Below are 16,281 nucleotides of genomic sequence, written 5' to 3' on the forward strand. Positions count from 1 at the left end.
GTGTATATCTGATTCATCTTTGTATCTACTATAATACCAATCATAGTGCCTTGTACATAGCAATAAATCAACAAATATTCATAATTAATGAATGCTTGACATTTTTTGAAAAATTGTAATGTATATATGGCATATATGATAGATAATCAGAATACTCAAATAACCTGTATAGTCCTTTTCTCGACTGTTCTGAAAAAGTGAGTTTATTTAAAAAATCAATATCTTAAAAGTATTAATAAAACTTAAAAGATGATTAATAGTCTTAGGCAATACACATGGTAATTAAGCATTTTTTGTTTCACTTTTAAAAAATGAAGGTTTCAAATCAACAAGCATGTAATTTCCCAATTCATAAATAATTATATTATGAATTGAAATACCTTTATTTGCATTAGTTTAGATTAAAATAATACTATAATTCTGAAATCGACAGTAAAAGCAATGGGGGATATATTTTTTTCAACTTTCTACTGATAGGTTATGTAAATAAAGCGAAATTTTGGGGGGGAATTTAATTATCAGTAATGTCCAACAAGGCAATTAGGAATGAATTAAAACATGTATAAAGAGTTCACAACTGATGACTGGCAAGATGGCCGAATAGGAACAGCTCTGGTCTGCAGTTCCCAGTGAGATCAATGCAGAAGGCAGGTGATTTCTGCATTTCCAACTGAGGCACCCAGCTTATCTTATTGGGACTCGCTAGACAGTCGGTGCAGCCCACAGAGGGCGAGCAGAAGCAGGGTGGGGGGTTGCCTCACCCGGGAAGTGCAGGGGGTCAGGGAACTCCCTCCTCTAGCCAAGGAAAGCCATGAGGGGACTGTGCCATGAGGATCGGTGCATTCCAGCCCAGATACTATGCTTTTCCCACAGTCTTCGCAACCCAGAGACCAGATTACCTTGGGTACCTGTGCCACCAGGGTCCAGGGTTTCAAAACAAAAGTGGGAGGCTGTTTGGGCACTGAGCTAGCTGCAGGAGTTTTTTTCCATACCCCAGTGGCACCTGGAACACCAGCAAGACAGAACCGTTCACTCCCCTGGAAAGGGGGCTGAAGCCAGGGAACAAAGGGGTCTAGCGGATCCCACCCCCACAGAGCCCAGCAAGCGAAGATACATTGTCTTGAAATTCTTGCTGCCAGCACAGCAGTCTGAAGTTGACCTGGGATGCTGGAGCTTGCTGGGGGAGGGGCATCCACCATTACTGAGGCTTGAATAGGTGGTTTTCCCCTCAGAGTGTAAACAAAGTTGCCAGGAAGTTTGAACTGGCACAGCTGGGCAAAGTTGCTGTAGCAACTGCCTCTCTGGATTCCTCCTCTCTGGGCAGGGCATCTCTGAAAGAAAGGCAGCATCCCCAGCCAGGGGCTTATAGATAAAACTCCCATCTCCCTCGGACACAGCACCTGGGGGAAGGGGTGGCTGTGGGCGCAGCTTCAGCAGACTTAAATGTTCCTGCCTGCTGGCTCTGAAGAGCGTGACGGATCTCCCAGTACAGCACATGAGCTCTATTAAGGGACATACTGCATCCTCAAGTGGATCCCTGATCCCCGTGCCTCCTGATGGGGAAACACCTCCCAGAAGGGGTCAACAGACACCTCATACAGGAGAGCTCCAGCTGGCATGTGGCAGGTGCCCCTCTGGGATGAAGCTTCCAGAGGAAGGAACAGGCAGCAATCTTTGTTGTTCTGCAGCCTCCGCTGGTGATATCCAGGCAAATAGGGTCTGGAGTGGACCTCCAGCAAATGCTAGCAGACCTGCAGCACAGGGGCCTGACTGATAGAAGGAAAACTAATAAACAGAAAGGAATAGCATCAACACCAATAAAAGGAAGTCCACAAAGAAACACCATCCAAAGGTCGCCAACATCAAACGAAGATGAGGAAAAACCAGTGCAAAAAGGCTGAAAATTCCAAAAACCAGAACGCTTCTTATCCTCCAAAGGATCACAACTCCTCGCCAGCAAGGGAACAAAACTGGATGGAGAATGAGTTTGATGAATTGACAAAAGCAGGCTTCAGAAGGTGGGTAATAACGAACTCCTTCAAGCTAAAGGAGCATGTTCTAACCTAATACAAGGAAGCTAAGAACCTTGAAAAAAGTTAGAGGAAATGCTAACTAGAATAACCAGTTGAGAGAAGAACATAAATGACCTGATGGAGCTGAAACACACAGCATGAGAACTTCAAGAAGCATACATGAGTATCGATAGCCAAATCGATCAAGCGGAAGAAAGGATATCAGAGATTGAAGATCAACTTAATGAAATAAAGCATGATGACAAGATTAGAGAAAAAAGAATGAAAAGGAATGAACAAAGTCTCCAAGAAATATGGGACTATGTGAAAAGACCAAACCTATGTTTGATTGGTGTGCCTGAAAGTGACAGAGAGAATGGAACCAAGTTGGAAAACACTCTTCAGGATATTATCCAGGAGAACTTCCCCAACCTAGCAAGACAGGACAACATTCAAATTCAGGAAATACAGAGAATATCAGAAAGATACTCTTCAAGAAGAGCAACTCGAAGACACATAATTGTCAGACTCACCAAGGTTGAGATGAAGGAAAAAATGTTAAGGGCAGCCAGAGAAAAAGGTCGGGTTACCCACCAAGGAAAGCCCATCAGACTAACAGCAGATTTCTTGGCAGAAACCTTACAAGCCAGAAGAGAGTGGGGGCCAATATTCAACATTCTTAAAGAATTTTCAACCCAGAATTTCATATACAGCCAAACTAAGCTTCATAAATGAAGGAGAAATAAAATCTTTTACAGACAAGTAAATGCTGAGAGGTTTTGTCACCACCAGGCTTGCCTTACAAGAGCTCCCGAAGGAAGCACTAAATATGGAAAAGAAAAACCGGTATCAGCCACTGCAAAACATACCAAATTGTAAAGACCATTGACGCTATGAAGAAACTGCATCAACTAACAGGCTAAATAACCAGCTAGCATCATAATGACAAGATCAAATTCAAACATAACAATATTAACCTTAAATGTAAACAGACTAAATGCCCAGTTAAAAGACAAAGATGGGCAAATTGAATAAAGAGTCAAGATCCATCGGTGTGCTCTATTCAGGAGACCCATATCAAGTGCAAAGATACACTGAGGCTCAAAATAAAGGGATGGAGGAATATTTACCAAGGGAAAAAAAAAAAAAAAAAGTAGGTGTTGCAATCCTAGTCTCTGATAAAACAGACTTTAACAAATATCAAAAAAGACAAAGAAGGGCATTACATAATGGTAAAGGGATCAATGCAACAAGAAAAGCTACCTATCCTAAATATATATGCACATAATACAGGAGCACCCAGGCTCATAGAGCAAGTCCTTAGAGACCTACAAAGAGACTTACACTCCCACACAATAACAGTGGGAGACTTTAATACCCCACTGTCAATATTAGGAGATCAATGAGACAGAAAATTAAGAAGGTTATTCAGAACTTGAACTCAGCTCTGGACTAAGCAGACATAACAGACATCTACAGGACTCTCCACCTCAAATCAACAGAATATACATTATTCTCAGCACCACATTGCACTTATTCTAAAATTGACCACATAAATGGAAGTAAAACACTCCTCACCAAATGCAAAAGAATGGAAATCACAACAGTCTCTCAGACCACAGTGCAATCAAATTAGAACTAAGGATTAAGAGGCTGGGTGCGGTGGTTCATGCCTGTAATCCCAGCACTTTGGAAGGCCACGGCGGGTGGATCACGAGGTCAGGAGGTCGAGATCATCCTGGCTACACGGTGAAATCCTGTCTCTACTAAAAATACAGGAAAAAAAAAATTAGCCAGGTGTGGTGGTGGGTGCCTGTAGTCCCAGCTACTCAGGAGGCTGAGGCAGGAGAATGGCATGAACCTGGGAGGCAAAACTTGCAGTGAGCTGAGATTGCACCACTGCACTCCAGCCTGGGTGAAGAAGTTGAATCCCTGAATAGACCAACAGCAGGCTCCGAAATTGAGGCAATAATTAATAGCCTACCAACCAAAAAAAGTCCAGGAACAGACGGATTCACAGCTGAATTCTACCAGAGGTACAAGGAGGAGTTGGTACCATTCCTTCTGATACTATTCCAATCAACAGAAAAAGAGGGAATCTTCTTTAACTCATTTTATGAGGCCAACGTCATCCTGATACCAAAGCCTGACAGAGATACAACAAAAAAAGAGAATTTTAGACCAATATCCCTGATGAACATCAATGCAAAAATCCTCAATAAAATACTGGCAAACCGAATCCAGCAGCACATCAAAAAGCTCATCCACCATGATCAAGTGGGCTTCATCCCTGGGATGCAAGGCTGGTTCAACATACGCAAATCAGCATATAAACAGAACCAAAGACAAGAACCACATGATTATCTCAATAGATGCAGAAAAGGCTTTTGACAAAATTCAACAGCCCTTCATGCTAAAAACTCTCAATAAATTCGGTATTGATGGAACATAACTCAAAATCATAAGAGCTATTTATGACAAACCCACAGCCAATATCATACTGAATGGGCAAAAATTGGAAATATTCCCTTTGAAAACTGGCACAAGACAGGGATGCCCTCTCTCACCACTCTTATTCAACACAGTGTTGGAAGTTCTGGCTAGGGCAATCAGGCAAGAGAAAGAAATCAAGGGTATTCAGTTAGAAAAAGAAGAAGTCAAATTGTCCCTGTTTGCAGATGACATGATTGTATATTTAGAAAACCCCATTGTCTCAGCCCAAAATCTCCTTAAGCTGACAAGCAACTTCAGCAAAGTCTCAGGATACAAAATCAATGTGCAAAAACCACGAGCATTCTTATACACCAGTAACAGACAAACAGAGAGCCAAATCATGAAGGAACTCCCATTCACAATTGCTTTAAAGAGAATAAAATACCTAGGAATCCAACTTACAAGGGATGTAAAGGACCTCTTCAAGGAGAACTACGAACCACTGCTCAGTGAAATAAAAGAGGACACAAATAAATGGAAGAACATACCATGCTCATGGATAGGAAGAATCAATATTGTGAAAATGGCCATACTGCCCAAGGTAATTTATAGATTCAGTGCCATCCCCATTAAGCTATCAATGACTTTCTTCACAGAATTGGAAAAAACTGCTTTAAAGTTCATATGGAACCAAAAAAGAGCCCGCATTGCCAAGACAATCCTAAGCCAAAAGAACAAAGCTGGAGGCATCACGCTACCTGCTTTCAAACTATACTACAAGGCTACAGTAACCAAAACAGCATGGTACTGGTACCAAAACAGAGATATAGACCAATGGAAGAGAACAGAGCCCTTAATACCACACATCTACAGCCATCTGATCTTTGACAAACCTGACAAAAACAAGAAATGGGGAAAGGATTCCCTATTTAATAAATGGTGCTGGGAAAATTGGCTATCCGTAAGTAGAAAGCTGAAACTGGATCCTTTCCTTACTCCTTATACGAAAATTAATTCAAGATGGATTAGAGACTTAAACGTTAGACCTAAAACCATAAAAACTCTAGAAGAGGCCAGGCGCGGTGGCTCAAGCCTGTAATCCCAGCACTTTGGGAGGCCGAGACGGGCGGATCACGAGGTCAGGACATTGAGACCATCCTGGCTAACACGGTGAAACCCCGTCTCTACTAAAAAATACAAAAAACTAGCCGGGCGAGGTGGCGGGTGCCTGTAGTCCCAGCTACTCGGGAGGCTGAGGCAGGAGAATGGTCTAAACCTGGGAGGCGGAGCTTGCGGTGAGCTGAGATCCGGCCACTGCACCCCAGCCTGGGCGACAGAGCAAGACTCTGTCTCAAAAGAAAACAAAACAAAACAAAAAAAACTCTAGAAGAAAACCTAGGTAATACCATTTAGGACATAGGCATGGGCAAGGACTTTCTGTCTAAAACACCAAAAGCAATAGCAACAATAGCCAAAACTGACACATGGGATCTAATTAAACTAAAGAGCTTCTGCATGGCAAAAGAAACTATCATCAGAGTGAACAGGCAACCTTCAGAATGGGAGAACATTTTTCTAATCTATCCATCTAACGAAGGGCTAATATCCAGAATCTACAAAGAACTTAAACAAATTTACAAGAGAAAAACAAACAACCCCATCAAAAAGTGGGCAAAGGATATGAACAGACATTTGTCAAAAGAAGATATTTATGCGGCCAACAAACATATAAAAAAAAATCTAATCACCACTGGTAATTAGAGAAATGCAAATCAAAACGACAATGAGATACCATCTCACGCCAGTTAGAATGGCGATCACTAAAAAGTCAGGAAACAACAGATGCTGGAGAGGATGTGGAGAAATAGGAATGCTTTTACACTGTTGGTGGGAGTATAAATTAGGTCAACTATTGTGGAAGACAGTGTGGCTATTCCTGAAGAATCTACAACCAGAAATACCATTTGACCCAGTGATCCCATTACTGTGTATATACCCAAAGGATTATAAATCATTCTAATATAAAGACACATGCACACGTATGTTTACTGCAGCACTGTTCACAATAGCAAAGACTTGGAACCAACCCAAATGCCCATCAATGATAGACTGGATAAAGAAAATGTCATACATATACACCAGGGAATACTATGCAGCCATAAAAAAGATGAGCTCATGTCCTTTGCAGAGACATGGATGAAGCTGGAAACCATCATTCTCAGCAAACTAACACAGGAACAGAAAACCAAACACTGCATGTTCTCACTCATAAGTGGTAGCTGAACAATTACAACACATGGACACAGAGAGGGGAACATCACATACCAGGGCCTGTCTGGGGGTGGGAGGCTGGGGGAGTGATAGCATTAGGAGAAACACCTAATGTAGATAATGGATTGATGGGTACAGCAAACCACCATGGCACATGTATACCCATGTAACAACTCTGCAAGTTCTGTACATGTATCCCAGAACTTAAAGTACAAAAAAAAAAAAGAAAAAAAAAAAAGAATTCACAAATTGCTAGTAATGAGATACAATGTAGGCATTTGACAGCAATAAATAATGCTAAAATTTTGTTTTCATCATGGGTGCACAAAGAAGGAAGCTAAAAATAAATGAAGAAAAAGATAAAGGCATTTCATTTTCAATTATTGTCAAGTTATAAAAATGTTTGTACTTTTATGTGATGCAAAGATAGAGAACATAGACATAACAAATGAGTCCATTATGTCAGTATCATTTGGAATCAGACAAGTTTCTGGCATTTACTAACTCTGAATGTGTCTCAAACAAAACTATACAAAACTCTGTAGATTGAGAAAAAATAAAGAGAATTATGAAGTAATCAGAATTCATATTAGGTTTTTAAAGCTCCTTTTATTTACAAAAGCAGTTCACTAATGTCTGTATTCTCATGGTTCATTCATGCTTCCTTGTATATAAATAAATACCATGTATGCTTTTTCATCCCCAAAAGTCTAAGAAGGAAATGTGCTACAGGAAAAGGGTGAATTTCCCTCTTTCTTATTGAATGTATATACATTCGGATGAGATAACTTAATGAGGAATTCATTCATTAATCATTGAGTATCAACTGTGTCAAGCACCATGATAGGTACTAGAAATGTTAAGCTGAATAAGACAATATCAGATGGTAAGGAGGGAGAGCTATTTCTCTCAGGAAGATTCATAGTGGTATTTCTAATATAACAGCTGCTGTTTGCTTCTGGAGGCTGGTGTCTTAATTAAGGTGGTAAAAAATCACCCTTCTAATTCCCCCAAATTTCTTTTGATTAGACAGAAAAGTGTCAAGGGGGTAGGGAGGATGTTTACCTCTCATAAGGAGTCTGAAGAGTGACTAAAAGCCCTAATAATGTAATTTCTATCCCTTATGCCAATAGAACAATATTTTTTAATCCAGGAAAAATTCTAGCCTTGCCACTGTGAAGGTCATTTTCCCACTGGGAAGATAGAAGCAAATGGCAATAGTTTATGGTGTTAATTTATATTGTGGTATAACAAACTACCACACATATAGCAGCTTAAAACAATACATGTATATTATCTCATGGTTTCTCTAGGACAGGAGTCTGGGCATGGCTTAGCTGAGTCCTCCACTTAGGATCTCATAAGGCTTCAATCTACAGGTTGAGCATGGCTGTGGTCTCATCTGAGGCTTGACTGGGGAGCACTGAAGGCTTCAACCAGAGACTGTCCTCAGCTCCTTGTCATAAGTCTCCTAACATAGCAGCTCATATCTTTGAAGCCAGTAAACAGTGCAAGATTCCAGCAAAATTGGCACTAAAATCTCATGCAATATAATCATGTACATCCTGTGACTTTGCTGTATTGTAGAGTTACAAGCAAATCACAGTTCTCAAACATACTCCAGGGGAGAGGATCATACAAAGGCATGAACACCAGCAAACAGGAATCATGGAAACCACCCAAAGAATTTGTCCAACACAATTCTTAGACTCTTCCTCTCTGTATTACCTTTAAAAACCAATTCTTCTACTTTTCCATTATTGCTTTAAATGTAGTTCTTCTCATCTTTATTTTTCAAAGTTTAAGTTAATCCTGGCCTTAACTTCCCTAACACTATTTGTAAAAGTTTTTATTAGTTCTAGGTTGTTTCTTTGTCCATCTTTTGTATATTTGTTTAAACATGTAAGTTCATTAAATAATTCTGTTAAGCTTCCCTTGATTTACTTGTGTACTTTTATGCTTTTTCCTTATTTAGGCTATAAGTAATCATACACAGTAGTGTTAACCTTTTAGGATTTCTTACCCTACAAGGTATGTTCCCATCCACAGTCTCTAAACATGAGAATAAACTCATTTTAGCCAAGTTTAAAACAAAACAAAACAAAACTGCGCCCATGTAGTCTGTAATATATGTCCAGATATGTACATAATTAAACAATCACACCCTCTGTGGCATCTTTTGGTAGAAATACAATTCCAGCAGATATTAAAATAGTTGAAGTGCTTCAGTATTGCAACAGGTTGGCAGGCACTAATGATCCACCTTCAGAAGGCATCATTCATACTCCTTTTATGCCTGGGCTGGTTAAGGTTCACTCTAATGGTTTTATTTTGGTTTCTTCCTTTTTTCATCTCTCATGCTCATTATTGGTATATCATCCTCACTCACATTCATCACTTTCTGTACAGGAAACTTTGTAGTCTTATTCCCCTTCTATAAGGTGTGTTGCTCTGTTAAAAAGGTATAACCTTCCACAGAAAGATTTTAATCAGAAAGTCTCAGCAGATGGTATGTGGTACCTACTTAGGATCTCTATATACAAGAGTTGATTCTGTTCTTCCTCCAAGTTTTACCTACTTCAATATTGAGCTTCACCTGCTTGCTTTATACTAAAGGACATTAGCAAAGCTGGCCTATGTTCTTAGTGCCTGATAAATTGGACTCAACAAATATTTGTGGAAAGAATGGACTATTTGACATCTATTTGTACATACAAGCAGGTACAGTAATGTACTGCATAACCATGTTTCAATCAATGACAGACCATATTTGTAGCAGTGATTCTATAGGATCATAATACTGTATTTTTGCTGTACCTTTTTCATGTTTAGATACACAATACTTAGCATTATAATTGCATACAGTATTCAGTAGTTTTTCTATACATACCTGAAGCCTAGGATCAATAGGCTATATGCCATATAGCCTAAATAGATAGTAGGCTATACCACCGAGGCTTGTTTGTATGATATTTACACAATGATGAAATTGCCCAATGATATATACTCAGAATATATCCCTGTCATTAACCAATACATGATTATAATCTGTGTATTATATTTATGCATATAAATGGGTATTTCTGTATATAAACTTTGGAAGTGAAACTGAAGGGTCAAAAAAATGTGCATTTAGATTCCTAGAGATACAGCTAGACTGCTCTCCAAAAAAGCTGAATCTAGTAAACAACTATCAACAGTGTATGAGTGTGCTGGTTTCCCCACGTATTTACTAACACTGTAGATGACCAATCATTGTTAATATATGACACTGGTGAATAAAAATGGTGCCTCATTGTTTTAAGTTCATTCCTAAGTAAATAAAATTAAAATATATATATTCAACATTCATCTGTTAAATATTAAATATGCTTACTAAATAGATATTAAGCACAATAATAAAATATGAGTGTCTCATGAATACCTGCTATGTACCAGGCACTGTTCTAGGTGTTACCTAATTGTGGTAAAGAAGACGTTCAAGATCACTGTTCTCAAGAAGCTTATATTTTACTAAAGGAGGTAGAAAATAAACAAGTAAACAAACAAACAACAAATAAAGTGCTGTGAAGAGAATAAAATAGGGGAGTGAAATAGAGTATTGGAGGTGGAGAGAAGGTCAACATTAGACAGGTGATTAGGTACAGCCTTTCTGACAGTAGACAATTAAACTGGGGGCTTCATGATAGAATGAACTGGACCTCTCAATCCAAACTATTCTCTTTGCTTTTCTCAAACACACCAGGCACACTCCTGCCTCAGGGCCTTTCTACTTGCTGTTCCTTCTGTCTGGAACACTTTTCCTTCAGGTATCTATGTGGCTTACTCCTACCTCACATGGATGAAATGCCTGTGAATATCTAGTTTATGGGTTTGCAGGGAACTACTGGCTATTTAGACCTCATCCCTATGTAATTTTAGTATTTCCATTTTCTATACAAGTTCAGCAAGGCTTCCTTCATTCCATATATAAGATTGTATGAAATGTTTCCAGGGGGCCTTTGAGGTTGCCAGTTAGATATAAACTTCTTTATTATTTCAATCTTTATATCCATTAAATAAATGAGTTGAAGACTGATTTCTTACCTAAAATTACTGCCACTTGAAAGCATGAAATGTTACTTTGCAATTGTTTTCCAGGGTTTTAGCACACAGTTTCTCACATGTTCCCAAATAAGTAATGTAACGAGAGATCATAGAAATCTACATTAGTAGAAATTGTTCATTATCTTCCAGGGTTTCCAGTTCTTAAAAAAAAGGAGGTGCAGAAGATAATCGTTTAAGGCTGTAAGGACAAAATAATCCTTTTACGCAATGACAATGAAAAATGAAGATTATAATGGTGATGATGATAATGAGAATATTAAGTACCTACCAGATGTGAGCCATAATATTTTCAATGAGCTGGCCACTTCAGATACATTAGCTTTAATCCTCAGGACAAACCTATGGGTTGGTGATATCTCCATCTTCATAGATGAAAAAAAAAATGAGACTCAGCTAGCTTATAGAATTCTCAAAGCCAAATCTATTATGCCATAGAGCTGGCATTTGAACTTTATAGCATATGATCTTTTCACTACTCTGCTTCTCTACAAGTAAAAATGAATCTACTTTTTGGATAAAAATAGAATTAGGGTGTGAACTAATTTATTTTATTTATCTGTAGTAAAAACTACAGGCAATTTTTTACAAATGTTACTTCATTTTTATCCTATAATGCTTAGAGACAAATACATCATTTTTCCCATTTTATAAATGGGGCAAAAGTGAGGTTCAATAATTTATTTAAGGTTGTAAAATAACTTGGCTAAGAAGCAAGTTTTCTCACTCTGAATATTTTTCCTATTCTACTTTCGACTTTCACTTTCATTAGAATTCTGGAGTTATTATAAAAGAAATGGGAAACACAAATAGCACTGTGTAGTCCCAAGAACTAATTGCTTTATAATTTTTTATCAATAATGCCGGTTGGAAAAGGTCACATATTTTCAGAAAAAAAAAACTATTAAAGATTCAGTTGTTGACTTTACATCTTCATTTTTTTTTGTCATTCAACAAAGATTTATTATTCACTTATTATGAGGTCAGCACTGTGCTTGTCACTAAAGATGCAAAGCAGTTTAGGACAAAATTAAGTGAGAAGAAAAACATACAAACAGATAATTACAAAGCAATATGAAAAGAGCAATAATACAGGTTTGAGCAAAGAGCTGTTAACTCTGTCTGGAGGTTTAAGCTCACTTTATGGAGGAGTGCATCCCCAGTTTTAAGATCTTTACCTAGGCACATTTATTATTCCCTCTTTACGTATTGTTATGCAAATAGCCCCAAAGAGAGCTTTTGTTTCTTACTGTGAGATCTCCATGATGCTTAAAAATTCTTTTACTTAAAAAATAAGCTTTAAAATTCAGCAGTAACAAATGCTTGCTCTTAAAAAAAAAAAAAAAGCCATATAAAAGTTTCTAATAAAAAACAGATAATCTCCCTATCCTATCTCCTGAGAAGATCAATGTTATCAGTGAGGGAGATATCTTATAGCAGACTGAAAAAGCTTCTTGAGGCAATGCAATCTATTGCTTTATCCTGAATACTTGTAAGTCATGAAAATTAGGTAAGATGAAGTGTATTTTATTTAATGATTCTAATTGAAATACAAATTGAACTCTAAAACATAAACTCCAGCCTGGACAACATGGCAAAATCCCATTTTACAAAAAATTCCAAAAATTATCTGGGTGTGGTGGTGTGTGCCTATAGTCCCAGCTACTCAGGAGGCTGAGGTGGGAGGATCACTTGAGCCAGGAAGGTTGAGGCTGCAGTGAGCTGTGATCACACCACTGCACTCCAGCATGGGCAACAGCATGAGACCTTGTCTAAAAAGACAAAACAAAACAATACCCAAACACACAAAACCCCTATAAACCTATAGTTACAGAGCAAAGCACTTTCATAGTAGGTCACTTAATCCTTGAGACAACCCTATGCAGACTGTACCCTGACTTCAGAGACAGGAAGCGAATACTCAGAGAGGTCAACATATTTCACCAAATCTAAGGTGCCATCAATTTTAACACACCATGCTATTTTATATTCTTTAAAAGACAAAAAAACAATTACCAGTTCAATTGTGACATAATGTCTTAACTACATTCCTATGAGACTCACAGGATTTATTAGGAACCCTGGACTGAGAATTAGAAGACCTGAATTAGGATTCTCACATTGTCCTTTCCAAACTTGTGACAAGCAAATCATTAAGTTCTATGAGCTTTGATCTTTCCATATCTTTTAAACTAAAAAGAATAATGTCTCTCTCACAGGGTTGCTGTGAGGACATATTAATGTAAAACAGAACTTTAGAAGTGCAAAACTGATAAAAATTTAAAACCTTTTGTGTCAATGTTATTATTTTTTAAAATATTATCTGTAACAGTAATATTAATACTCTGTTGTTGAAGGCAAGAACTGAACTTCTGGATCCAAACTGAACTATTTTATCATGACAAATAATTATGAAAGCTCTTACTGCACAGATTTTAGTACTGCCGCCTTTTCTGAGATGAGCTGTTAATATTTTGTCCTCATGTGAACTCTGGAAAATACCTATTCCACTAACCCAAAATAATGCATTCAGTTTGGATGAGGAGATTTTCAGGCCTTGAGGGAAGATGTTTCTTACCGGCATCATTTACGTTTTGTCTGTCCAGTTATAGGATTGAAACATGCACTATACTTTAGGCATTCTATCATTATAGTCAGTTCTAATTGTGAAAAGAATCAGAGTTTCATCTTTTCAAAAAGTGATAATTGACTCTATTTTACCACTGATGCCTTCTAGAATCTTAGAAGCAGTCCTTGCATTTTTTCGGCCTTTGTGCTTGTAACCATTTTATGTGATAGACTGTTCACACGTTAGTAGTAAGGTATATAGATTTTACTTGATTAAATACTAGATAGTCTACATCCTGGAATCCCCTTGACAACTACTATAGTCCTGCCTGTAGTGGGAATTAAGTCTTGCTTGTCTAGCTGTGCCTTCATATCTTAAGGCTATCAGTAGTGTATGTGATTAAAGTATATATCTGAAATAGTTTCTTGGAAATGATCTTCTGTGAAAACCCACAATATATGGGAGCTTTGGGATTGATTCACACTAGATATTTGTTTTTGTATGTTAAACACTAGAAATATCATGGCTTCCTGATTTCTATGAGTGAAGAACTGTCTATGTTTGCTTCCTGTGTACCAACAGAGATTAGTAGATTGCTGCTATGTATCTGGTGGCATTAAATAATTTCGGCACTTTTTTAGGAATTTGTTTGACGAAAAAAGCAAATACCCAATAGTTGATTAGTGCAGAGAAGGCACAATAGAAAAACATGGAGTAGTCTAAGATCCAAGATGACAGCAGATCTGTCTGTGCTACCGGACTTTTGTTTACTCATTGAACCAATGTGCACATGAATAGGGAAGTTTAAAAATTAATACCGAATTTCAGGTATTCCAAAAAGTTAAACATGCTGACACATTACTAATCCTTTTTAAAAAATAAATATTTGTTAGCTGTTACTTCAAACCGAGCCCAAGTTACCACCATCTCCCACCTCAATCCCTGCAATAGCCAACTAGTCTTCCTGCTTTCTTCACTCTTGCTACTCTTAGAGCCCAGTTTTAAATAAACACCCAAAGGATCTTTTAAAATGTAGACCATATCATGTCACTCCTTCTGCCTTCCTATGACACTTAAAATAAAATCCAAACTCCTTAGTATGGTGTTCAAAGCCTTGTATTATCTGGCTTCTTCCTATACATCCACCCTTATCTCGTGCTACTCTCCTGCTTGCTCATACGTATAAGACACACTGGCTTTTTTTTTTTTTCTCCCTGTCCCTCAAATATGTCAAGTTTGTTCCTATCTCACAGCTTTTGTACTGGGCCTGAAAGGTCCTTCCCATAGTTTTTGTTGCCGGCTGAGTCTGGGATGCAATGTTAACCTCTTCAAAGCCGACTTATTTGTCAATTAATCTAATGTAGCATCCCCACTTACTCATCTTTCCTAATACGTCATCTGGTTTCATTATACGCATAACACTCATCACTGTCTAAAATTACTTTTTAAAATTTATTTGTTAACTTGCTTGTCCATCTCTGCCTACTACAATTTACCAAGCAGCTTGATAGCAAGGGCCTTGTTTGTGTTGCTATCCTAGGGTCTGGCCCATTGTAGATACTCAACAACTAGTTCTGGAAGGAATGAAATAATGAATGTAAATCATTACCTTTTCTTAAGTGATATGTTTTTCTCTTTAACTCATTTTTTCTGGAAATAAAATTGTACCAGGAAAAGAATTATTTCTCTTGTTGCTGGCAATATTTTGCCAACTTAAAGTTCAATCACCCAAGATTAAATTTGATATATTTTCTTAATGGAACCTTACAGCAGTGACCTACTTTCAGTTTGAAACAACACAGGAGAATATGTGAGTTAGCCATTTCCTTGAATGGCAAAGTGCCACAAATATTTGTTGTGGTTATTATCTGGCTTTGAATAATCAAGTCAGCAGACAACAGGTCTGTTTTACAAAAACAGGTAAAATTTATCTCAAATGACAGAATCACATAAGCTATTATCTAATGCTTGGAACATCATCCCAATTCTAGGACACAAAATAGCATAATTACTTTGTGTACAGGAAAATACCATAATGTCCATTCTAAATATTAATAGTATAGCTGACTTTCATTAAAGAAACAGAGTTTTGGCTGGGCACAGTGGCTCAGGCCTATTATCCCAGCACTTTGGGAGGCCGAGGCAGGCAGATCACTTGTGGCCTGGAGTTCAAGACCAGCTTGGCCAACATGGCAAAACCCGTCTCTACTAAAAATACAAAACTTAGCTGGGCATGGTGGAACACACCTGTAATCCCAGCTACTCGGGAGGCTGAGGCTCCTGGTCCCTTGAACCCAGGAGGTAGAGGTTGCAGTGAGCCGAGATTGTGCCACTGCATTCCAGCCTGGGCGATAGAGTGAGAAATGAGGCAAAGAATGATGAATGTCTGAGGTCCAGAAGAAGTAGAATGAGAAGATGCCATATCAAGTCTGAGCTTTAGCTCGTAAAGAAGGGAAGAATTTAAAAGACAAATCCCATCCAAGGCCTTTAAAATGTTACAGTACTGCTTTTCCCTTTTTTCTCAGAAAACCTTTTCTGATCTGCTTACGTAACTTCTAATTAGCTTCAGATGTAACAAAAAAAGGCAGCTACTACTCACATTCTTCTTAAAAGTTAATATATTGCTGATTTCAGATAGAACACCTGAAGTGATGCAGGAGGCTCGCACAGACAAATATATGCAATCAGATGGTCACCGCTTGACAGTCTTATTTTCAATTGGTTGTGTAAAAATAACAAAGATATTGAACCAACCTGTAAAAGTTGAACATTCATTTCTTTTGTTGCCTAAAACAATATGCTAAAGATTTTTCAGAGTAATGAAACATACTAAATTACACTGTTGTTAATAAAATACAAAATCATGATCTTTCTTTACTGAGAGAAATTAGG

The 16,281-nt window shown here is 37.9% G+C and overlaps 1 protein-coding gene across 8 annotated transcripts in view; it reads right to left on the bottom strand.

The window, feature by feature from the left end:
* The window catches only part of LOC105476766 (syntaxin binding protein 4), a 197,755-nt gene that overhangs the window by 56,106 nt on the left and 125,368 nt on the right, over positions 1-16,281 (bottom strand). Inside the window, exons 17-18 of one of the 8 annotated variants that reach the window (XR_984222.2) lie at positions 11,092-11,185; positions 10,803-10,963 (exon numbers count right to left, since the gene is read on the bottom strand). The exons of 4 other annotated variants lie outside the window; for them this stretch is intronic. Coding sequence is in view for 1 of the 4 variants with exons in the window: in XM_011732937.3 (XP_011731239.2) it covers positions 16,082-16,143 (62 nt within the window). In the remaining 3 variants the exon portion in view is untranslated. 3 more of the 8 variants (XR_984221.2, XR_984220.2, XM_011732937.3) reach the window with 3 other exon arrangements.

Source organism: Macaca nemestrina, chromosome 17, assembly GCF_043159975.1.
Source record: "Macaca nemestrina isolate mMacNem1 chromosome 17, mMacNem.hap1, whole genome shotgun sequence".
In the NCBI taxonomy this organism is placed as follows: domain Eukaryota; kingdom Metazoa; phylum Chordata; class Mammalia; order Primates; family Cercopithecidae; genus Macaca; species Macaca nemestrina.